Raw genomic sequence first — 25,232 nt, 5'->3', positions numbered from 1 at the left:
CATTTTAAATTAAGGTGGGCCTTATATGCCTCACGTACCTTTATCATGAAAAACATATTTAAATATGCATATGACGGCTTATTGAACTAGGTCTGAAATCACTGGACACAGCATGATTTACGATTAAGTGCATATGTTACAAATATCAAAACCATATCACAGCTATAGTAAAAAATATCAGAGAACACGTAACAATCTGAGCATTGCAATATAAGGGAGTAAAAAACTTTTTTGTTAGAGATAAACATTAAATTTACAAATGAAACAAACTTAAACAAAGATGACGGCATTCAATGAAAGATGAGGATCATGGTCTTCATCATCATCATCATGGTGGCCTTTTGATGATCCAATCTTGGATGTAGGCCTCTTCCCTCTTCTTCCACTCCTGTCGATCTTGTGCCCGATCAATCCAGTCCTGACCCAGCACTGCGGTGGTCTACCGCTCCTTCGGGTGTCCGCTCTGGGCCTCCATTCAAGAACTCATCCTGTCCAGCGACTCTTGTCCATTCTTGCAATGTGACCCTAACATGTCCTGTCCACTTTCTCTGCGCTATGGCCATGATGTCTCTAACTTTGGTCTTTGGTGGAAACAGGAGGATATGAGACACTAATATTATGTTTTATATATTTACAGACAGAAACGGAGCTAATATGCTGCGATTTGTACAATTGGGACGACGATACAGAAGCCTGCGTACCAGACTGTGAACACGGATGCATAAATGGAATATGTATCGCTCCGAATCAGTGCGTGTGCGCACCTCCGATGATTCTGCACAACAGTACCACCCCTAACATCTGCTTACACCCCGTCTGTGACCAACCTTGTATTAACGGAAACTGTACAGCTGACAACCAATGTACTTGCAATAAAGGCTTCACGCCAATAGATTTACACACCTGTGTTCCCCACTGTACCAACTGCACTAACGGTGATTGCGTCAGTCCGAATGTCTGCAACTGTCATAAAGGGTATACTAGGAAAAATGGTCAATGTATGCCTCATTGCAAAAGTGATTGCAGAAATGGATACTGCTCGGAACCTGATAAATGCATTTGTAATGATGGATACGAATTAAAAGGTGATAATTGCGAGCCTATTTGTGACACACCTTGCCAAAATGGCAACTGTATAGCACCAAACACTTGTGAATGTAAACTGGGATATAAACCAAAGAATGGCCATAAAGAAATATGCATACCTAAATGCAGTAGCGATTGTAACAATGGATACTGCGCTGAACCTGATAAATGCACTTGTAATGAAGGATATGAATTACGAGGTAATAAATGTCAGCCTGTTTGTAAAAAAACTTGCCAAAATGGCGACTGCATAGCACCTAATAAATGTGAATGTAAAAAAGGTTTTGAACCTAAGAATGGACATAATGAAATATGCATACCTAAATGCAGTACCGATTGTAACAATGGATATTGCTCAGAACCTGGGAAATGCACTTGCAATGAAGGATATGCATTACGGGATGGTAAATGTCAGCCTGTTTGTAAGAAATCCTGCCAAAATGGCGACTGCGTAGCACCAAATAAGTGTGAATGTAAAAAAGGTTTTGAACCTAAGAATGGACATAGAGAAATATGCATACCTAAATGTAGTAGTGATTGTAGCAATGGATACTGCTCTGAACCTGGTAAATGTACTTGTAACAATGGATATGAATTACGAGATCATAAATGTCAGCCTATTTGCAAGAAACCTTGCCAAAATGGTTTCTGTACATCACCGAACATCTGTAAATGTAAAAAAGGATATGAACCTAAAAATGGACATAAAGAAATATGCATACCTAAATGCAGTAGCGATTGCAGCAATGGATACTGCTCAGAACCTAATAAGTGCACTTGTAACGATGGATACGAGTTCAAAAATAACAAATGTGAGCCAATTTGTCAAAAATCGTGTACAAATGGAATCTGCGTAGCGCCAAATAAATGCAAATGTTTAAAAGGATTTGAGAAAGCTGGAGATACTTGCTCGCCTAAATGCGATTTGTGTACTAATGGATCTTGCACAGGACCTAACAAATGTGAATGCAACAAAGGTTATGAACATACAGATAAAGGTTGCGTTCCGATATGCGAGAAAACTTGCATTAACGGCTATTGTTCCGCTCCAAATGAATGCAGCTGCAATACTGGTTTCACTCAAGATACATTAAATTCTTCGGTCTGTCGCAAAGATTGCGGTCCTGACATGGATTTGATCAATGAAACCTGTGTTGTATCACGTAAGTAAGTATCAAGATCAAGCAAAGTTTTTTTATTATTTCCAATAAAGTTTTTTTGATGTGATTATCCTCGATTAATAGCATGAATTCCAACTTGCTGCATACTGTAAGCACTAAAAAATATCAGGAATTGTAGCAGAGCTACACCAAATAATAAAAATGAACGACTTTTATTTTTTGATACAAAATAATTCAAAACTTCTCATTAATGACGCGACGTCACAACTGTCACAAGTGATCATGATGTACGAAATATATTGCTGCTCGAAAAAAAAACAAAAATTAATTATGCTCTGGTAGTGAAGACAACTAAAATAATCATTCAGAATTGTTTTATATCACTAAAACCTACGTCTAGTTTAAGTTTGAGGTTATATCAAAAATATACACTATATATAATTACTAATTTCATCTTTTTTCATTTTTCAGACCAAGTCCCGAAATGTCATCGGGAACTACGACCACTACGGGGTAAGATTTTTTTTTATACTACGTCGGTGGCAATCAAGCATACGGCCTGCTTGATGGTAAGCAGTCTCCGTAGCCTATGTACACCTGCAACTCCAGAGCAGTTACATTATTATTAGTAAAGATGTGAAGTCTTAGAAAAACATGTGCCTCAAATTTGATAGGTAAAATAATTGGCACTGTACGCCACTTACATCTAGCGCTAACTCTCGTTAGATAAGTATCAAAAGTTTGACATATATTTACCATAAAAATATTTATTTTACTTAAATTCCAAAATAATCCATGATTTAATTGAGCAGGCACCGAGTTAATTGCTTAAATTTATCTGACAGGTTTATGATTGGTTAGAAATATCAGTCAGTCTCTAAGTTAACCGAAATCGTATTAATTTAAAATCTGTTATGGTTTAGATATACAATATGTCTCCCACCATGGGGCTTAAATGCAAAGCTTGATTCTACTCGATCGATGATACTACTCGAGCTACTTTTACTATGGGACCAACCCCGAAATCGTGAAAAAAATTTTTGGCTTTTCCATAGACAACCTCGATATCTGATCAGAAAAAATGTATGAAAAAGCAAAAAATAAATTGATTGTATTGTAGTGATTGTAGACGGTCTACCCTCATAGTCTTCGTCACATTGACCTTAGAAGAGAAAAATAATAGTCTCAAGTTTTTTAACTATTCTGTTACCTTTCTTTTATAGATTTTGTATGATAAGTGCGCGGAAATTTTGGAACACTTTCTCCTTGTGATCGAAATTCGTAATTCCAAATAAAAAAAACGTAAAAACGACCTTCAAAAAAGTTGTGTTGTAGTTGTGCACGTCTTTTCGTAAAACAGCCCATACTCAAAAAATAACTGCTGTTTACGTTTAAATTTTTAGAAAAATTTAAACGTAGTTCATTTTCTAGTAAAAGTTTATTTTCCCCTCATGATCAGGTCATCTAAAAAGCAAAACGCTTAAGTAGCAAAATGCCTGAAACGGATGTCTAAGAAGCTTTATACCTAAGAAGTAAAATACATTACAATCATAATGCCTAAGACTTAAATCATCCAAAACGTCAAATGTCTGAGTAGCAGAGTCACAAAATATGCTGTTGCCTAATTTATGTAATGTCTAAAACGCAAAACAGCTGAATGGCAATATACTTTAAATTAGATTTACCTAAATTGTAGTATATCTGATAAGCAATTGTCCTGTATACACCAATAAGTAAATTATCTTGACGTGTATTTTACAAAATAGGGATCTATAATACGAAAATTTTGTTGCTGTGGCATCATTATAGTAGATTTTTTAGTCTTGAATTAAAAATTGGAGTATAGAGCCACCCGGCACCCGCTACAATTGTAGTGTTATTGTGACAATTTGACAAGCTCTTCGCGAAAGTAATATCTGTTTATTGGCGAAATTATTAAGTTTTTTTAGCACACATCCCGCCCGAAGGTAAGTGGTAATTGTGGCCTATGGACGCCTGCAAAGCCAGTAATGGACACTTTCACATTTGTCGCACCTGTCACCGTGGTGAAATAGGCCCTTGGAGGGCTTAAATCCTTAAAAGTTAGCTTGTTTTAATTAAAGGAAACATTCCCTTATTTAAATTAAAAGCGGCCAAGTGCGAGTCGGACTCGCCCATGAAGGGTTCCGTAGCAGCAAGTAACATATAACATAAAAGTTATTTATGACGAATTAAAAAAAAACTACTTACTAGATTTCGTTCAATCCAAATTTGGGTGGTAGTTTTGATGGTAATGTACATCATATATTTTTTTAAATTTTATCGTCCGCTTATTTTAGTAGTTCCAGGGGGGGCACACAGGCGAAAAATCAATAAAAGTCGGACAAAACCTAAACATTCAGGATTATTATAGAAATCGTATTAATGCAGGTTTGCCAACTAATAAAAACAAAATTACAATTAAAATTACAACACTGACCGCTCCGATACATTTGATGGCGACTGTACAGTCAGCGTCATATAGTTCGTAGCAGTCAAAGTGTCAAAATAGTCACACCATACAAGTTGTAGGGATGAACTATATCGCTGACTAAAAGGTAGGTAGGTTACCTGTTAGACGACATGGTGCGTTTCTGGCATTTTGCTACTAGGTCCTAATGCGATTTAGGTAATCAAAAAAGCAGACATGGTGCGTTTCAGGCATTTTGCTACTAGGTCCTAATGCGATTTAGGTAATCAAAAAAGCAAACATGGTGCGTTTCAGGTATTTTGCTATTAGGTCCTAATGCGATTTAGGTAATAAAAAAAGCAGGCATGGTGCGTTTCAGGCATTTTGCTAGCTAGCTGTTGTGCGTTCTAGGAATTTTACTACTTAGGCTTTTGCCTTTTTAGATGACCTGATCATGAGGGATCAATATGTTTGTAGACTGGCGAGTATGCAGATGACCTGGATCGTAGGAGGAGCAGTACTTCTATTGCTGGTCGTTCTAGTACTGGTGGTCATAAGCCGCCTCTACGCTAGAAAATTACCACAGAAGACACCTGCTGACGATGGTACGAGCATTGATTTATATATTACACATATTAGGAATGGGTGCTATTGTATGTAAAATTCGCCGCACAAGTCCGCGCCAGTTACGCCCTTCTCTCACGAAGCTACTCTCTAGCGATTTGTGTTTCGTACGCGTATCCTACGCGTCGCTTGTGAGTAGCCGCCATACATATTCACTTAACAGTCGCACGATACCGTCTTGCTGGTCGCACGCGACTCGAGTCGTATACGCGTTGCATTACAAAGCGCGACGGTACAAACTTTTAATAAGTATTAATTTTGTTCAAGAGCTCAAAAATTATCATATTTATATAATTAGTACCTGGGCGACCGAGCTTTGCTCGGTTATAAGTTTATAACTATTTATTTTAATATGGTGGTGTATAGGTGATAATCTTAACTACATTTTTTTACTAAATTAAACTTGTCTAAAACAATAAAAATTTAAAAAATTATATATAAACTTGAAACCCGTAACACTCGTTTAGCAGTCCGCGTCTTAACCCGCTGGACCAGATGGACAGTGGCCGGCAACACGAAATTAGCGACCATATTCTGCGTCGAAAGAAAAACGCATGAAAACTCGAAAACACGCGTTTTCCCAAACATAAGACTAATCTAGATAGATTGTATACCCCCAAAAACCCCCATATACCAAATTTCAGCGAAATCGTTAGAGCCGTTTCCGAGATCACAGAAATATATATACATATATATATACAAGAATTGCTCGTTTAAAGGTATAAGATAAGATAAGCTGCCAGAATATGTCAGAAAAGATGTAACAGAGGAGGCGTGGATTTTTTTTTTGAATTTTATTAATTGCACATCAAAAAAATTTACATTGAACAGCAGAATGCTGTTTTGCCAGCAAATTACCTTTTTTTTGCTGTGTATATTTAGGTTAGGTTAGGATATAAAAATAGTCCCATTTGCGTAGCACCGTGTGCGGAAACGAGTAGCAAACCAGTAGACGATCATGGTTTGCATCTCCGTGCAACCGCGCCAGCTAGCGAACGCCCTTATTTATACATGAAAATTTTGATTGAGGTTTAAGTAATGATATTTAGAACAATTAGATTGCATCCCTATTTCGCTAAATAAAAAAAATAGTCAAATAATGCAAGAAAACCTTTATGCTTGCGTATTTAATTCATGCAATTACAGTTTCCATCCTCTTATTGGTTGGCTCTAATTAACTAGGACGTTATATTTATCGACAGTGTTGGCCGAAAGTTAACTAGAATTGACAAATAACCATTACAAATTGAACCGTAAACCGTGACGGACGGTTAGAGTTTACGGTTCAATTTGTAATGGTTAATTCTAATTAACGTTCGGCCAACACTGTTTAGCGATACATCAATACAGTATTATTATAGTACTTACTATTTAGTTAGTATCACTAAATCACTTCATTCTATCCTTTTTGTCAATTTTCTTTTCGACATGAATTTTCAGTGTTGTATTATAATTTGCAGGTCACTACGGCAGCGTAGCGTACACCGTCCCGAACACTTTATTCCGAAAAGACGATCTCATCGAGGAAGAGGAAACGAGCGATACTCTCTTGGACAAAGGAACCAGTGTTGTTTAGTTATTCAATAGTTTTAAATCAGCCATACTCACTTATATTATGAGGGCAACAAAGACTGTTTTGCCTTGTGGTAGCCCCGGGCCGCAAGACGGAAGGCAAGGATGGCTAGGGTCACTTGGCGGGCTACTTAAAGGGCTGCAGGTTGAGTAACTTCAATATTGCTGTTTTAAATACTTACAAATGTACATGTTGCGAAAAGTTAAAAAAAAATCTACGAAAATTAGTATAAATTTACAAGATATAAAGGAAGATTTTGTTTTTGAAATGTGACTTTACCCAATTTGTGTTCCGCACAAAACTTTATTTACGGAACACTTATGGGATCATTTCGGTCTTGCAAATCGGTTAAATGCGTTTTTTGAATTCTAAAAGGCAATTATTGAAATTTTCCGTTGGCATGACGTTCTACACAATTGTAAAGCAAGGCCCAGGAATATCAGTACTGGCTAATAATACTTATATAAGTAGATAATATGATAAAAGATCTTGAAAATGCTAGCTTTTGGTAAAATATGAATGTATTTTATAATCTAACAAATAAAATGTAAAAATATGAGGGTAGATTATTGGCAGGTACTGTAAGATGAAGAGATTAACGAAAAACGCAACGAGCGAGATAGTGATAAATCTTAATTATTGTTCTTGTTTTGGCAAGTAGCTGCGATAGTTTAAAAAAATATTCCTGATAGGTACAGTACAACTTGTTTTAACATATGCACTCACCAAAGGAATACCGATAATCTCCTCACATTAATCATATTTACCTAAATACTTATATTTAGTATTACGGAAGGTGGAGATAAGGAACGAAATCTCCATGTACCAAAAAGTGTCATCAAAAAACTTTAAATAGGTGGCGCTACAATACCTAGAGTATTTGAACAAAAAAATCAAATCATAGACAGCGCAATTCACTCCGTCAATAACGCCTAGGTTCTTAGCTACTTTGGAGAGATTTGGAACTATTATTTATAGCTGCCAGCTGGACACTTTTGCAACAGTTCTACCATAAGAGATGCCACTCCTCTTAATTCCACACTCCATAATTTAGTATAGCGGCGTATTGTCGAAGTTTTTGTAGTCAACTTTTACTGCCATCTTTCGGCACATGACTAAAACTCTTAGAATGACATATGGCTATTTGACCCATGTTCTTTCATTGATATGTGTTAAATATCAAACGGTGTCGCCATCTACTCAAGTATAGGCCAAAGGTATATCGCCATCTTTTTTGTCTTCTGTAATCCAGCATTTTGTCTTGATTTTTCGAGGCACGTTTTCTTCTTATTTCTTAGACTTCCGTTCTCATCTTCACTATTTATTAAAATAGTACCTGCGTACTTTTGTTATTAACTTACGTGCAAATATTTATTTAAGGTGATTGGAATTGAAACAAAATGTTGTAGATAGTAGTTCAAAGTAGTTACTTACATAATATGAAGCAATGATTATAAAAGGTATTATTTAATAAATAAAATGTAATTTCGAGTTCGAGTTTTAATATAACCCTTTAGAAATTAAAAATGGTGTTTGCAAAGTATGCGAGGTTCGATAGGGGGGAGGTAGGTCACGAAAAAATCACGACAGATCACTTTTTGGGGGGGGGGGGGGCTGGTATATGGAGACCTCACGTGCATCTTTCTATAGTGAACGAAACTAAGAAAAAATATCTACCACATACTTTTTCTCGGTTTCGTTAAACATAAATCTTCTCGTGGCACTTCAAAATAGCGAGTCTAAACAAGATTTACTCTATACAAAACAACAATACTATTTACGTATCTTAAAATTAGGTCGAATCAATTTTTTTTTTTAAATACACGTTAGGTTATTTGGGGGTTAGCCAAGAACCTCACCAAATATCACCAAGGTTGGGGGTCAAAAAGTAGCCGAAAAAACCTCGCGTGATTTGTCCACAAGCCCTTACTTAAATTTGCGCTATTTTGCATTATAAAGTTTATAATTCCATAGCAAAAAGCTATGGAAACTTAGCAGGAGACAACTCCAAATTATAACAGGGGTGTTTACGGGCCATTACGGGGCCTCGTAGGGGCCTTATCAAATTAAAATAAACATCCCACCACAATCTATCTCCAAACTAAACTACAGTAAATTACTATACCGGTTTCTTGGAGAAAGTTACTTAATTTAAGCTCAGGAATAGACACTAGAAATGAACGGACTTAAAAAAAAAAACACGTGTATAGGGACAGCTTAAAATACATTGTCATTGTCACTAATGTGTTGTAAGACTTATTGACGACCGGTCTGGCCTCGTGGGTAGTGACCCTGCCTATGAAGCCGATGGTCCCGAGTTCAAATCCTGGTAAGAGCATTTATTCGTGTGATGAGCATGGATATTTGTTCCTGAGTCATGGGTGTTTTCTATGTATCTAAGTTTTTTAAGTATTTATAAAATATTTATATATTATACATATCGTTGTCTAAGTACCCTCAACACAAGCCTTATTGAGCTCACTGTGGGACTTAGTCAATTTGTGATTTAAAAAAAAAGCATTCCGCGCGCCTACGAAAGGTCCAACAACGCATGGCCCGCTCTTTAGTTGTCTTCCGGTCGTCAGTGTGATTCTTCTTCTTCCTCGCGTTGTCCCGGCATTTTGCCACGGCTCATGGGAACCTGGGGTCCGCTTGACAACTAAACCCAAGATTTGGCGTAGGCACTAGTTTTTACGAAAGCGACTGCCATCTGACCTTCTAACCCAGAGGGTAAACTAGGCCTTGTTGGGATTAGTCCGGTTTCCTCACGATGTTTTCCTTCACCGAAAGGCGACTGGTAAATATCAAATGATATTTCGTACATAAGTTCCGAAAAACTCATTGGTACGAGCCGGGGTTTGAACACGCGACCTCCGGATTGCAAGTCGCACGCTCTTACCGCTAGGCCACCAGCCGCAGCATGTGCGAATAGGTAATTCGCAACTCGTGTCGATTTAAAACACTCCCTTCGGTCGTGTTTTAATTTATCGCCACTCGTTTCGAATTTCCTATTTTTCGCACTCGTATCGTAATGTACAGTCAGCGTCAAATACTTCGTAGCAGTCAAAGTAGCCAAATAGTTCGGTACACCATATATTTAGTATGGTGTACCGAACTATTTGGCCACTTTGACTGCTACGAAGTATTTGACGCTGATTGTACTATTGGTGGGATTCGTTTATTCTGATGGCCATAACATGAAAGACTACAAAATCAAAAACCTGGAAAATGGAGAGACGATGTAACATTTAATAGATGTGTCATGTAGTTTTAGATCATCATCATCATCATCACCACCACCAATAGTACAGCGTTGTAGTAGGTAAGCCTGCTGCAACACATGCTGAGGTTCGCTCCTTTTTAGCATCATAATTTTAAAAGTTTAGTTATCTACATGTAAACATAAATTTGTGCCTAATTAAGTTTCATTTTAAGGCTTGTAATGTTTTGTAGTATTGCCTGTAAACATGTTTCAATGTGGTGTTAAATAAATAAATTCTATGTCTATGTCTATGTCTATGTCTATCATATCAGCCTTTTATCGCCCACTGCTGAGCATAGGCCTCTCTTCTAGTACGCCACTTATCCCGGTCCCGAGCCAGTCTCATCCAGAAGTGACCCGCAGTCTTCCGAATGTCGTCCACCCAACGAGCCAACGGACGCCAGGCACTCCTTTCGTCTGAAAGCGGCCACCATTCCGTTAGCGTTAGCGTTAGTTTTAGATAAAAGAGGATATCCGTTTCCTTTGAAATGAGCACATATTGCTAAAAATATCTCCTTACGGGAAAACCATTTGTTTATCCTGTAGTGACATACACCACGGTGGTTGTGTTCAACGTGGTCATTTAATTTATTGATCAGTTCTTAAATAATTCCTAAATATGTATACCCGGTACCTTTTCATCGTGGCTTTTGCTATCTCGGTAAGTAATCATTTGTCTTTATAATTATAAATCCACTTAAGGGGCTGTCAACACCCAATGTCCTTGAAATTGATGTTACTTAAACAGTTTTTCAAGAAAGACTATATTTGTTTTAGTCAAGTGAGAAAAATATATGTTCATATTAATTATATTTCAAAGACCGTGGTTGTACTCGATACATGATTGAACGAAATCGGCTCGATAGAAAATAATTGCAAAGATTGGTCTTAAAATCACAATTAAACGGTTCTATGTCTTTATTGTTTTGACTTATAGGTCTGCAATTAAAATCACAATTTCAAAACATTTATATCTAAACCGCTAACGAGCAAAATATTACAGTAATAATCCACTTTGTTTTATTTAAATAATTTTCTTAATTCCCTTGCCCAGGCCCAGTAACATGCGACAGTGCTATCTCATTTACTCCGATACAAATAGACAATGTGCGCGCTTTAGGTATTGACAGCCTCTTAATGTACGAATTGTACGATTTCCAACGACTGGCTGGATTCGGGCCACGCCGGAGCGCATTTTCATTGTGCCTATACATACATTATTTGTATGGCAGACGTGATGGAGTCCGTTCGGAGCTGTGAAATGTGCTCTGACTTCACCCACGTTTACCTATTACAATTTTCCGTGTAATAAGCCATTTTGCACTAGTCGCTACACCTAGTTTTTCATAATTTTATTCATTATTTTTTTAAATATGCTTTCCCGTTAAAGATATTTACGGCCCGATTCGAAGAATGATTAAGAAACGTTTAAGATCTTGGAAACATCTTTAAAAAATCGACAACTAAACGACATGTCAAAATTAACGTTTCTTTCTATTCCTTTGTGGTCCTAATAAGATTTATCTACGATATTTCTAACGTCAAAGTGACATTGGTTGCCTGAATCGAGTTGCTTCTGTCAATTATACGACATACAAACGATATATAAATGAGAACTTATCTAAACCAGAACTTATCATTCTTGGATCGGGCCGTTACTTAAAGTGTTCCTATAAAAATATTCTGAAGCTGATTTGCTGCATATACGAAGTTTATGTGGCCTCTGATAATTCGTAATCCTTATTGCAAATATGGCAAAAAGGGGGTCTGCTAGCTGGTTCGGGTGCACGGAGCTCTACACGATGGTCCAGCGCTGGACCAGCGAGATGGCCATGAAATGTGAGAGCTCCTGTATACAGTGGCCCAGCGTTGGACCAGCGAGATGGCCATGGGATGGTCGAGGGCAGGCACTATGGAACGGGCCGCGTGTAGATTCGTACGCACCATCGCTGGCCCACTCCCTTTGATGTGCGGACGAAAAACCGACACCGCGGCCATCCCACCGCGCCATAAGCCATCCGACACCACTACCCTCTATACACGCTGGCCCATCTTAGTGGGCCAGTATGATGGGTGATGGCCCATCGTGTAGAGGAGCAATAAAATCCGTCGGACGCGACCGCGCCGGTTAGCTTTACTCATTTTTTTTGTTTGGATCGCGCGTAATTGCCTTTTCATACAAACGTAGTCCTCATTTTCCTCTCTGGTTATTTACATTATTGAAAAAATAATTAATAGAATCAGGCGTTACTTTGCGGAAATCCATGCTAATTAAAGCAAGAAATATTACTTTGCTAATGCGCGAGAAAATAACGTGTTACTCAATCAGTGCTAACCCGTTATACTTACTTGCGTATTTTTACATGCAATTAATGTTATATTTATTTGCGTATTTATTTTTGCGGTGGGAGGGTGGGAACATTAATTGCATGTAAAAATACGCAAGTAAGTATAACGGGTTAGCACTGATTGACTAACACGTTATTTTCTCGCGGATTAGCAAAGTAATATTTCTTGCTTTAATTATTGAAATTTTTTTGACACAATTTGTTGTATATCAATCACAACTATGCTAACCGACCCTAACCGTACGTGTGATTTTTTTCGAATTTTTAATTATTATAGGAGTTAGAAGCATTTAAAATCTGTGGTTGGCTCCTAATTTTTATAATAATAAATAAATCTAAAAAGGTCTAATGTAGTCTAATATACATCAAATTATGTAAAAATATTTTCCATAATGTCAATACCCAGAAAATCGGGACTATGTATGGAGAATCGGCCGTCCTCTTTCCTCTCATACTAAGCTATTCACTCTAGTTAGGTCAGTATGGTACATATAGGTACAGAATGTAACAAAAATAGTGGGGACCCGTTTTAAGGGTATTCGGTATCGTGTTCGGATTAGGAAACAGTAGAATTTTTCTAATTATTTTCAAATATATTATATTTTTCTTTTTATTACATTTTTTTTTTGTTTTATGGTTACTGACTGACTTTTTCTAATTTTGTAACTATTTATATTAATGTCTTAATTTTTTTTATACCACGACGATCGCAAACAATACGGCCCGCCTGATGGTAAGCAGTCACCGTAGCCTATGGACGCCTGCAACTCCAGAGGTGTTACATGCACGTTGCCGACCCTGTAAAAACCTGTACACTCCTTTTTTGAAGAACCCCATACTGTAGACCCTCGGGAAAATCTCGGAAGGGAGCTCATTCCACAGTCGGAGCGTCCGCGGGAGGAAATTCCTCTTGAACCGCTCTTAATTTCAATTTTGTTATTTTTCAACGAGTAGATTTGTCATTATATTTGCACGCTTGCTTGCAAGCAAAATACACAATGTCATTGTACCCGAATATTATAGTACTCATACCTTTTGTTACTGTATTATCCAAATAAATAAATGATTGATTGATTCAAGAAAAATGTTTTTGACGCGCAAAAGTTTTGCGCGTTGTATGGTGGGTTGGGAATATAAAAGGTAAGACCGAAGCACATTGTCTCCGTTGGCTGGGCCACCTCGAAAGAATGGGTGAAGATCGTACTATAAAGAGGGCATATTTGGGTCGACCGACTGGAGGCCGTCCTGTAGGTCACCCTAAGTATCGGTGGGTGGATAGAGTGGAGGTGGATCTCTGAGAGCTCGGCGTCAGTGAAAACTGGCGTGAAGACGCGCAGGACCGGGTAAAATGGCGTGTTCTTGTGTTAAAGGCCAAGACTCATTTTGGGTCATTGCGCCAAACTAGTAAATAAGTATGGTTGGCCGACTTGACGGATTTGCCCCATAGATTTCATTTTAGAAAAAAAAAAACTTCTACTTTTTTCCTAATCAGAACAAGGTATATACAATAAATAAACGGACTCCCCCCTATTTTCGTTACATCCTGTATAGCTGTAAACATTAAAATCACACGAATCTAGCCGCCGCCGCCAATTAAAGTTACATTCTCATTTTAAACATAAATTATGAAATATCATGAAAATTTACATGAACATTCAAGTAAAATTATAATAATTATAAGACACACTTACCTCAAAGGCACACTTGCCACATTTTTATCATCATCGTTTCCTCATTGTATGTGCAAAGTTTCATTACAATCCAACACGTAGTTTTGAAATGAGAACGAAACTCCGTTTATACTGGGAAGGTGAAATTCGAATAAGCTTGCCGAGGTCTCATAAAATAAGAAATGTCTTTTTTCAGGCCACAACTACAGTCTCCGACGATTCCCTTTCGACAACTTTAGAAGGAAATAAGTAAGTTAATTATATTTTCCTACTCCTCTACTGTTATCTGTCATTTATGCATTCATTAACACGAATATAAGAACATACATAAAAGGTTTCAAGAAAAATCTATATTGTCTATTCCTCATAAAAGCTCTTGTGCTTTTAATCGCTATAACGTTACTGCGATTAATGGCTACTAACCTAACAAAACCAAAACGAATACAGTTTTAAACTAAGTGCATTGCTGCCAACTTACAAAATATTCATTTGGTTGCATAGTAAAAATAATTACTTCATAAGTCAGAAACACGCATGTGACACCCGTAATATAGCAACACCCATAGACTACGAAGACCGCTTAGCGTTGCTTGTTAGTCTCCGTAGGTTAAGGTGGCCAAAATTGAGAAAAAACTGTCCAAAAATTTAATTTAGCAAGTAGCAAGTACCAGGGCCTCATGAGTTACGAGGTGTCGCCGACCGGCCGGCCGCGGCCCGGGGCGGGCCGGGCGCGTAACAATGTATGCTCGCGCGTCTTGGCTATATACTTTTGCTTTGTTTACCTAAATTAAGATTTATTTTTGTTGACTCGTAGGAAAAATATTGTATGCAACGTTGTATAAGTAGGTCAAAAAATGCTCGTGGCGTATTCCTTTACAATGTTCGCCTACGCCTTCGGCTCCGGCTCACATTGTAACTCACGCTACTCGCCTTTTTTTACCCTTCTTATACAACTGTTGCATAAAATACTATTATCTAATTATCTAAACAAAAATACGCTTTACACAAGAGTTTTCGTATATGACGCGCCTGCTGCTATCTTTATTACACGCGCATATTAATATTGCTGTCTCGCCCAAGATGCCGGTTGTCAATGTCACTGTGCGAGTTTGACAGCAATACAATTATGCGCGTGCAATAGAGATAGCAACAGGCAGGTCAATGTACAAAAATCCTCGTGTTAAGACGAAAGAGAAGGACCCGCGCTAAATCCCCTTTTCATACAAGCGTAGTCCTCATTTTCCTCTTTGGATAATAACTTTAAAATATTTTGACACAATTTGTTGTATACCAACGACAGCTATGTCCATACATTTGTTTTTTTATTTTTATTTAATTATCATAAAAGCATTAGCATAGGAGCATTTAAAAATTTGTCTGAAATTTTTTTTTTTTAATACTACGTCGGTGGCAAACTAGCATACGGCCTGCCTGATGGTAAGCAGTATCCGTAGCCTATGTACGCCTGCATCTCCAGAGGAGTTACATGCGCGTTGCCGACCCTAACCCCCTCCCACCCTCGTTGAGCTCTGGCAACCTTACTCACCGGCAGGAACACAACACTATGAGTAGGTTCTAGTGTTATTTGGCTGCGGTTTTCTGTAAAGTGGAGGTACTTCCCCAGTTGGGCTCTGCTCTAGATCTGGACTGACATCCGCTGTGCTGTGCCCTACCACACAAGGCGAGATGACATTCACAATGCCCATACTTCTCTTGTGGACGTAGTTTAAGGACATACCCGGGTCCGGGTAATCTGTTTTTTGCACCTAATTTTTACAATAATTAAAAAATCTAAAAAGTCAAACGTAGGTTGATATATCTATATCAAAATATTTTCCATAATATCATTAACCAGAGAGGAAAATGGAGCCTACGTTTTTTCTTAAGCGTCTTTACTTCACTTATCTTCCAAGTCCCCAAAACAAAATGAAAACTATTCCTAAGAAAACTTTGCCAAACGGCCCGATTCGAAGAATGTAATACGATAACGATAAGTCCTGGTTTAGATAAGTTCTCATTTAGATATCGTTTGTATGTCGTATAACTGACAGAAGCAGCTCGATTCGGGCAACCAATGCCACTTTGAAGTTAGAAATATCGTGGACAGATCTTATTGGGATCACTGCGGAATCAAAATAAACGTAAATTTTGACATGTCGTTTAGTTATCGATCTTTTAAAGATCTTTCCAAGCTCTTAAGAGGCTGTCAATAACTAAAGCGCGCACACTGTCTATTTGTATCGGAGTAGGTAAATGAGATAGCACTGTCGCATGTTACTGGGCCTGGGCAAGGGAATAATAAGAAAAATATTTAAATAAAAAAAGTGGATTATTAGTGTAATATTTTACTCAACAGCGGTTTAGATATAAATATTTTGAAATTGTGATTTTAATTGCAGACCCATAAGTCAAAACAATAAAGACATGGAACCGTTTAATTATGATTTTAAGACCAATCTTTGCAACTATTTTCTATCGAGCCGATTTAGTTCAATCATGTATCGAGTACAACCACGGTCTTTGAAATATAATTAATATGAACATATATTTTTCTTACTTGACTAAAACAAATAGTCTTTCTTAAAAAACTGTTTAAGTAACATCAATTTCAAGGACATTGGGTGTTGACAGCCTCTTAAACGTGTCTTAATCATTCTCCTAACCGGGTCGAAAGTACTTTTGAAAGTACTTATGAGCCATAGTGTATATAATTCTAATGAATTGTACCTATATTTAATAAGAAGTTTCTGTTCTAACAAAAGGTACTAAAAATGCTTCATCCTTGTTTGGTTATCGATGTAGGAAACATTTGGTGTCGGAAATCCCTAATTATATGGAAATAACTAGTAACCTACCTCTATGAAAATGTTTTAAATTCATTCATTCGTATATATATAAGCTCAATAACTTACAAATAATTTTAGGTTTTTTTATTATAAATGAAATATTTGTTTTCAGACTGAGCATGCCAACCGATGATTTATGTACAAAAGCAGGGTATGTATATCAACTAAAATATGTGGCATTATCTATGAAAAGGGAACTTATTGTCGATGGCGCTTACGCTGCACTGCATCGCGCAGCGTTGTATTTGTATCGGAGCATCCTTTATTACGGCGGAAGCGCCATCGACAATAAGGTCCCTTTTCTTTTTTTTCTTTTTTTTATACTACGTCAGTGGCAAACAAGCATACGGCTCGCCTGATGGTAAGCAGTCTCCGTAGCCTATGTACGCCTGCAACTCCAGAGGAGTTACATGCGCGTTGCCGACCCTAAACCCGCCCCCCCTCGATGAGCTCTGGCAACCTTACTCACCGGCAGGAACACAACACTATGAGTAGGGTCTAGTGTTATTTGGCTGCTGTTTTCTGTAAGGTGGAGGTACTTCCCCTTTTCATAGTTAACGTCACATATAGTCTAAAAGTTTACCATAGAGATACCATATTTCTGATGGATGACACTAATACATAAGTAGTTTATCAGGGTGGAAGACGGTTTACGGGTCCATCATGGGACATTTTTGGGTCGGCTTTGGTCGGTATAAGTCCCAAATAAAAATTAAAGCTTCTCTCTTCTTAGAGGAAATAAAAGAAATACGAAGAAGAGTTACTCGAGCGTGTCAGATTAAGATAAAAAAAAGATAAATGATATCTTGCCACCAGTGGAGGCCTGACACCTTGACCAATTTTAGCGGTCCATGTTGGTCCATTAGTTTGTGGGGAAGGGGGGGCATAGAGGGGACTGAAAAATTAGGAAAATGGGTACGAAAAATTGTCAGATCAAGTATTCAAAATTCAAAAATTTATTCTGCAAGTAGGCCTCAAGGGCTCTTCTACAAGTCAATACAACATTTATAGTAACAGCATATAGTGACATGAAAAATACGTAACAACATTTATAAATACAACAGCCAATACCTGGGTAAACATTACATTATAATAATCTTAAAATAAATAATTACTACAATACAAAAGAGATGTATAGTCTCTATGGTTAAAAATATTAAGACAATTATAGCATTAACTAGGATCATCTAATTAACGATATTTTTAACTGCCCACCAATACCCCACCAATTATCCCACCAACGTAGACGGCTAAAAGTGGTTAAGTTAAGTTAGTAAGACACGAGTATCACGCATAACTTAATACTTAATAAGGCATGGGTATTAGAAATTATGCAAAATTCAACCAAATAAAGTAGAAGTACTAGTGCTCGACGCTGCACTAGTCACCGACATGGGCACTTTATTTCATGGAAATACAGGTTAAATTTGAACAACGAAGATTTTTATGTATTCGAACTTAATCCTTGTCACTTTGACATAAAGTGCCCATGTCGAGTACTAGTGCAGCGTCGAGCACTAGTACTTCTACCTTATTGGAAAATGAGTTCAAAATCAGGTGGGAAATATATTCCCTCTGCCTTATAAAGCAGCCTCTACATTATTGCTTGATACGCTCGAATCGGTAAATACAAAAAAAAAACCTACGATTACAAGGGCTGCAGTCAATAATTTTAGATTTGGGACCTTTTATATTATTTTTACTCAGAATCACGTGCGCTTTCAATCCTAATATGAGAAAAAAGTGTTCTAAGATTTTAATTTCCATTCCGTTACTATTTTTCATGGACTTTGTATGAAGGTAATGGAATAGAAAGAATGAAAATGTATGGAAATTTTATGGTGCTTTTTGCTCCGATTGTGATGCAAAGAACACTTCTTAGAAATAACATAACACACACATTGTACTTACTGTACAACATATTAGGGTCGGCAACGCGCATGTAGCTCCTCTGGAGTTCCAGTCGTACATAGGCTACGGAGACTGCTTACCATCAGGCCGTATGCTTGTTTGCCATCGACGTAGTATCAAAAAAAAAGAAAAAAAAAGTGACGATGTCAAAATCAACGCATTACGACTCTCAGCTCTCAGTACATTATAGTAATAAAAGCCACTTCAATTACGCTCCAAGAAACTACTATAGTTCGTATAAGTAGTGTATAAATAAGTAGTTACTATAGTTCGTGTCATCCACGATGACGCGCAGATTTGTCAAATCTAACCTTTAATAACACGACAATACGAGTCAAGTCACGCGTCTTCGTGAATGACACGATCTATACCTAATTGGCGGGCGGAAAGTTTGAAATTGTGTACATAATATTTAAAAATCCTTACAGATTTGTCAGAAGCCCCAACGTGGCAACAAAACAAGCTGCTGCAGAAGCCACGAAACAAGCTTCAGCGTAAGTATAACACAATATCAGTTTGTTAATTTGGGAAGTATAGGTATGACAGGCCAACTAACCTTAGAGTTCTGATAAATAAAAAATATATTAATATACCACATAGCAACAACCTTTTTTTTTTTTTTTTTTTTTTTTTTTTCTTTTTTTTTTTTTTCGATCTACCTCCAACATGATCGGAGCCTACTGGGAGCGGGTTTCTCTCACATACCAGTTCTCGCAGTTTTGCTTCTCGCACTTTCATTCCACATACTATTCTTTCTCACATTCATCATCTTTCACTCTTTGTGGTTGGGACTACCACCTATTTATTACAGCAACAACTATTATGGGCAAATAGTCTGGTCGAGTTATTTGCCAAACATCCTAAATAGCCTTCCCAGACATTTAATAGATAACCTAGATGAGGGTAAAACCCACAAACTAATGTTAAAAAAGCACTACTTAAATAAATAAGTCGTTAAGTCTAAAAGCAGAAAATTATTATATAAATACCATATTAATCAAGTAATAATAATGTAATAAGAAATAAAACTTCATACTCCTTAGCTTACAATCTATAATAAATAGGTTATGCTAAGTTAAAAAAAATGTATAACTTTGTAACTAACTTTATTATATTAAACAGTTTTTTTTTTTGTCTATAGTGCTGCACCATGCACTACTCACACTACCCACTTTATTATTCTAATTGTAATACCAATAAGTTCTGAATTTGATCCGTTATGGCATAGATAAATAAGAAGTAATAGAGTGCTCACTCCATACATCAGTTTTGGTACCAAAATGATTATTATATTCGCAGTCGACATCTAGAATCTGTAAGTGTAGGAGTTGAAAATAGAATTCAAAATTCAAAAATTCAAAATTCAAAAATTTATTCTGCAAGTAGGCCTCAAGGGCTCTTTTACAAGTCAATACAACATTTATACTAACATCATATAGTGACATGAAAAATACATAACAACATTTATAAATACAACAGCCAATACCTGGGTAAACATTACAGTATAATAATCTTAAAATAAATAATTACTACAATACAATAGAGATGTATAATCTCTATGGTTAAAAACACATTAAATCTGGAGATGTAAAAGGTCCCCAATGTCAGAGTACTAATACTAATAAAATTTGGAGGTGTAAAGTCTCTCCAAGTGTCAAAATAAAATTTATACTAAATAAATAAACCGCGTCTGGACTGTTAAACTAGCAGTCTCATAAACTAATGCTAGAGTTCCGGTTACTCTGGTTATAACCGAACAACGATAATGGTTGGGAGACGGTGCAACGTAAAAAACCAAAATATAAGTATATCGGAAATAAAGGCAAGGCCGAGTCGAGCTCAAACATGAGATTTAAAGCCGCGGAGGTCAAAGTGCCATTATTTATTTATAATGTACATAAAGATGTGTCAGAGGACGACATACGGGATTATTTATTGCAGAAAACCGGTGAAAATGTAGCCTTAGTAAAAATAAAAATGAGAAAACAGAAGGCCTATCACTCCTATAAACTATTCGTGGCGTCAGACAAATTAAATATTTTCATGGATGACGCACTGTGGCCGGAGGGGGTTTACTACAGGCGGTTCATCTCTCTGAGGGATCGCGGAGAGGAGGCACTTAAGGAAAGCGGTGAGAATGGAAATATTATACAGAACGAACAATATGACAGATACACCCATTAGTCGCTTAATAAGTTTTAACTGTAAAAGTCTGAAGAGGTCGATAGAGGGTGTAAGGGATCTGTGCAAGGAAGGAGACATTGTGGCATTGCAGGAGACCTGGCTATTGCCGCACGACTTGCCGCTTCTCGGGACAATACATGAAGACTTCGCATATACGGGATCATCTGCAGTCGACACAGGGGCCGGTATACTTATAGGGCGGCCACACGGGGGAGTCGGGCTGCTATGGAGAAAGTCTGCGTTTTCGGAAGTCACCGTAGTCGAGTGTAAAAATGTGTGGTTAGTGGCAATAAAGGTGAAAGTGCGGGAGTCCACATTCCTAGTATTTAGTGTATATATGCCGGTAAATGAGCTTGAAAATGTGCCGCTGTTCACTGAATGCTTAGGCGAGATTAGTGCTATCAGCGAGGACAGCACGGACGTTGAGGCGATATATGTTTTAGGGGACTTTAATGCGCACCCTAAGGAACTTTTTTACCATGAATTGCTGCAGTTCTGCGAAACGCAGATGTGGAGTTGCGTGGATTTGGAAATGCTGGGCTCTGATTCGGGGACATTTACATTTACGAGTGAAGCGCACGGATGTAACAGGTGGTTGGACCACTGTGTTGTCACGGAGGCAGCGAGACAAACGGTTTGCAACGTGAGTGTGAAATATGACGCATATTGGTCGGACCACCTGCCGCTCATAATTGATTGTAAATTAAATAAGCTACAGATTAAATGTACTACTGGCAGGGTACGTAACGACGGGGTAATGTGGGGTGACAGGCAACCTTCGCAAATAGAAGTGTACCAAGCACTGTGCAACGAGAGCCTGAGAATGCTAGACTTTCCGACCGAGCTAACGTCATGTGCTGATAAATTATGTATGGAACGAAATCACTTGGTAATTTTAGATAAAATGTATGACGACATAATTGACACATTGACGGATGCGGCGAGAAAGTCTAGCAGGAAAGGGCACGCCAAGCGAAATGTCGTAGCGGGGTGGAACAAGTACGTCGCGGGCGCCCATAGACTCGCTAGAGAAAAGTTTATGGTGTGGATGTCGTTAAATAAACCTAAACAGGGACGAGTGTATGATGATATGTGTGATTCCAGGAGGGTCTTCAAGTCAAAATTAAAATGGTGTCAAGATAGGCAGGACCAAATTAAAGCCGACATCCTTGCCACTAAACGAGCAACAAATGACTTCAAAGCCTTCTGGAAAAGCACTAATAAGCTTAATGTGAGACCTAGTGTCCCTGGGAGTGTAGGGGGAGTTAGCGACAAGAAGGGCATCGCGAATAACTTCAAGCGAGTGTTTTCTATAGACCCAATCCTCCATAAACCTGTAAAAGCGGTGCTATGTGCTGAGTGCGTTATGGGTGAAAGTACCCTTAGTTTCTCAGCTAAGCAAGTTCAAAATGTGATTAAAAACATGCAAAGGGGTAAATCGCCGGGGCATGACGGGCTCAGCATAGAGCATCTCAAGTATGCGGGCATACACCTGCCACGGGTGCTGGCCATGTTCTACACGATGTGCTTAAGACACGCTTATCTCCCTAGGAAGCTCACTAGGACAGTTGTAGTGCCGCTGATAAAGAACAGAACGGGGGATTTGTCGGACATAGGAAACTACAGGCCCATCTCTCTGGCAACTGTTCTCGCCAAAGTACTTGATAGCCTTATTAATGAGCAACTTTGTAGATACGTGAAGCTGCATGATGCACAATTCGGCTTCCGTCAGGGATTGTCTACCGAGACTGCAATATTGTGTGTTAAGAGGGCTATCAGGTACTATAAAGACAGGAATACACCCATATATGCGTGTTTTCTGGACCTGTCGAAAGCATTTGACCTGGTTGTGTACGACGTACTGTGGGACAAGTTAGCGAAAACGGGTATACCAAGGGAGTGCGTCGAACTGTTAAAGTACTGGTACGGCAGCCAGGTCAATTGCGTGAGATGGGCGGGAGAAGACTCAGACGAGTATAGTCTCAAATGTGGGGTTCGTCAGGGTGGACTAACATCTCCCATTCTGTTCAACCTCTACGTTAATGGGTTGATCGAGGAGCTCAGCAACACACATGTCGGATGTCATATAGAAAGAACGTGTTTCAACAACATCAGCTATGCAGACGACATGGTGTTGCTGGGTCCGTCGAGCGACTCGTTACGAAAACTCATCACTATATGCGAGGGGTATGCTGAGGAGCATGGTCTTAGGTATAACACTAGCAAGAGTGAGTTCGTCCTCTTTAAAGCCAAGAAATACAACCCAACAACAATACCTAAGATCATGCTTTGCGGTGTACCCCTGAAGAGAGTGGAGAGGTTCAAATACCTGGGGCATATCCTTACAGAAGATCTGAAGGATGACCTAGACCTTGAGAGGGAGAGAAGGTCGATGGCGGTGCGTGGTAATATGATTGCCCGCAGATTTGCAAGGTGTAACGAACAAGTCAAAATGACGCTTTTTAAAGCATACTGTCAGTTCGTCGTTCTACACCTGCAGTCTGTGGGTAAATTTTACCCAAAGGGCATACAACGCACTGAGGGTCCAGTATAACAATGTCTTGAGGATGCTGTTGCGACTGCCCAAGCACTGTAGTGCATCTAGCATGTTTGCGGAAGCGCGAAGTGATGACTTTTTCGCAATCAGACGCAAGCGTGTTGGATCATTACTTAGGCGAGTGCGTTGCAGTGGCAATAGCCTCCTCAGGACATTGTCGGAAAGCCTAGACTGCCCTACAACAAAATACTGGGTCGAAGTCGCCATTGGAAGGGCCAAATAGGAAGTTTTTTTTTTGTTCTTATTTGGTTTTTGTTTTTATTTTATGTGTTTGCTCAAACTAACATAGTTATTAAGTCTAGAGTATAAGTACTAACATAATATGGATCTTTGATCTGAAATAAATAATTTTTATTTTTATTTTTATTTATTTATTTATTATAATATTAGCGGAAAATCGTTGAGCATTAGACTTTTTGTTTGCCGCGATATCTATTGTCGAGTAGCAGTACTGAGAGTTCCGCTATTCGGTTCTAGATGTCGACTGCGTATACAGGGTGACATTTTCAAAAGTCATAAGCTTATTAGTGTCATAAATAAAAAAGATAATCAAAAAGATCGAAGAAGGTTCCATACTATTCTTTGAGGATATTACCTTAGGAGCTACTAACACATACAGGCTGCTCCAAAGTAAAAAATGATAATTTGTTAATTTCTTCGAAACCGCTACCCAGGTTGTTATGATACTTTGTACACTGGTTCTAAATACCCTAATGCATATGTACATTTCGGCTGTATCCAATGGCTAGGGACACAATGTATAATAAGCATTTTGGTACCAAAACTGATGTATGGAGTGAGCAATTTATTACTTATTATTTCTGTATGGTTATGGATCATGATCTAGTAGTATCAAAAATACGGTATTTGACACTTTGTTTTTTTTTTTCAGCGGTAGTAAAGATGAACCTCGGATGTCCGTCACAGCCATCATCCTGACGGTCCTTGGCATCATGGTCGCGATCCTTGGCGCGGGCTTATTTGCCCTATATTTGCATAATAAACCCAAAGTTAACTGAATAATAAATTCGTAATTTGATAATGTTTAAGTAGTTTTTATTTCTCTCCTTAGATCGTTATAAAAATCAAAGACATGTATTCGTGGCAATCACAAAACATGTACAAACATGTACAGATAGCAACAGCAGACGGAGATTTCATTCAGAGAAGTTAAAAAACTAACAATTAGATTTTTTTTAAGAGGGAAGCATAATACGGACTCGTCCGTACAAAAAGAGGAAAAGTTATCCACTTCTAAATATGTTCTATTGTCTATAATTGTTGACACAAGGTTTACATTTTTTCAAAATTTGCAAACAAAAAGTGTTTTTTAGGGTTCCGTAGCCAAATGGCAAAAAACGGAACCCTTATAGATTCGTCATGTCCGTCTGTCTGTCCGATTCTGTCACAGCCACTTTTTTCCGAAACTATAAGAGCTCTACTGTTCAAACTTGGTAAGTAGATGTATTCTATGAACCGCATTATGATGTTTACACAAAAATAGAAAAAAACAATAAATTTTGGGGGTTCCCCATACTTAGAACTGAAACTCAAAAAATCTTTTTTCATCAAACCCATACGTGTGGGGTATCTATGGATAGGTCTTTAAAAATGATATTGAG

The 25,232-nt window shown here is 38.0% G+C and overlaps 2 protein-coding genes across 2 annotated transcripts in view; both read left to right on the top strand.

Annotated features, from left to right (window-relative positions):
- Nucleotides 1–8,323, top strand: part of LOC133520842 (multiple epidermal growth factor-like domains protein 10) — a 55,072-nt gene extending 46,749 nt beyond the window's left edge. The window contains exons 5-8 of the mRNA XM_061855526.1: nucleotides 638–2,253; nucleotides 2,679–2,720; nucleotides 5,113–5,240; nucleotides 6,720–8,323. Of these exons, the coding sequence (XP_061711510.1) occupies nucleotides 638–2,253; nucleotides 2,679–2,720; nucleotides 5,113–5,240; nucleotides 6,720–6,835 (1,902 nt within the window). The 3' untranslated portion in view covers nucleotides 6,836–8,323. The remainder of the gene's footprint in view (nucleotides 1–637; nucleotides 2,254–2,678; nucleotides 2,721–5,112; nucleotides 5,241–6,719) is intronic.
- A 2,036-nt stretch (nucleotides 8,324–10,359) lies between these two features.
- Nucleotides 10,360–24,653, top strand: LOC133520832 (uncharacterized). The gene is made up of 5 exons (XM_061855512.1): nucleotides 10,360–10,755; nucleotides 14,309–14,361; nucleotides 17,071–17,109; nucleotides 19,298–19,363; nucleotides 24,503–24,653. The coding sequence occupies exons 1-5, from the start codon at nucleotides 10,714–10,716 to the stop codon at nucleotides 24,627–24,629; spliced, it is 327 nt and encodes a 108-aa protein (XP_061711496.1). The 5' UTR covers nucleotides 10,360–10,713; the 3' UTR covers nucleotides 24,630–24,653.
- Nucleotides 24,654–25,232: the final 579 nt, after the last annotated feature.

This window comes from Cydia pomonella, chromosome 8, assembly GCF_033807575.1.
Source record: "Cydia pomonella isolate Wapato2018A chromosome 8, ilCydPomo1, whole genome shotgun sequence".
NCBI lineage: Eukaryota > Metazoa > Arthropoda > Insecta > Lepidoptera > Tortricidae > Cydia > Cydia pomonella.
This window is presented reverse-complemented; position numbering and strand designations above follow the sequence as displayed.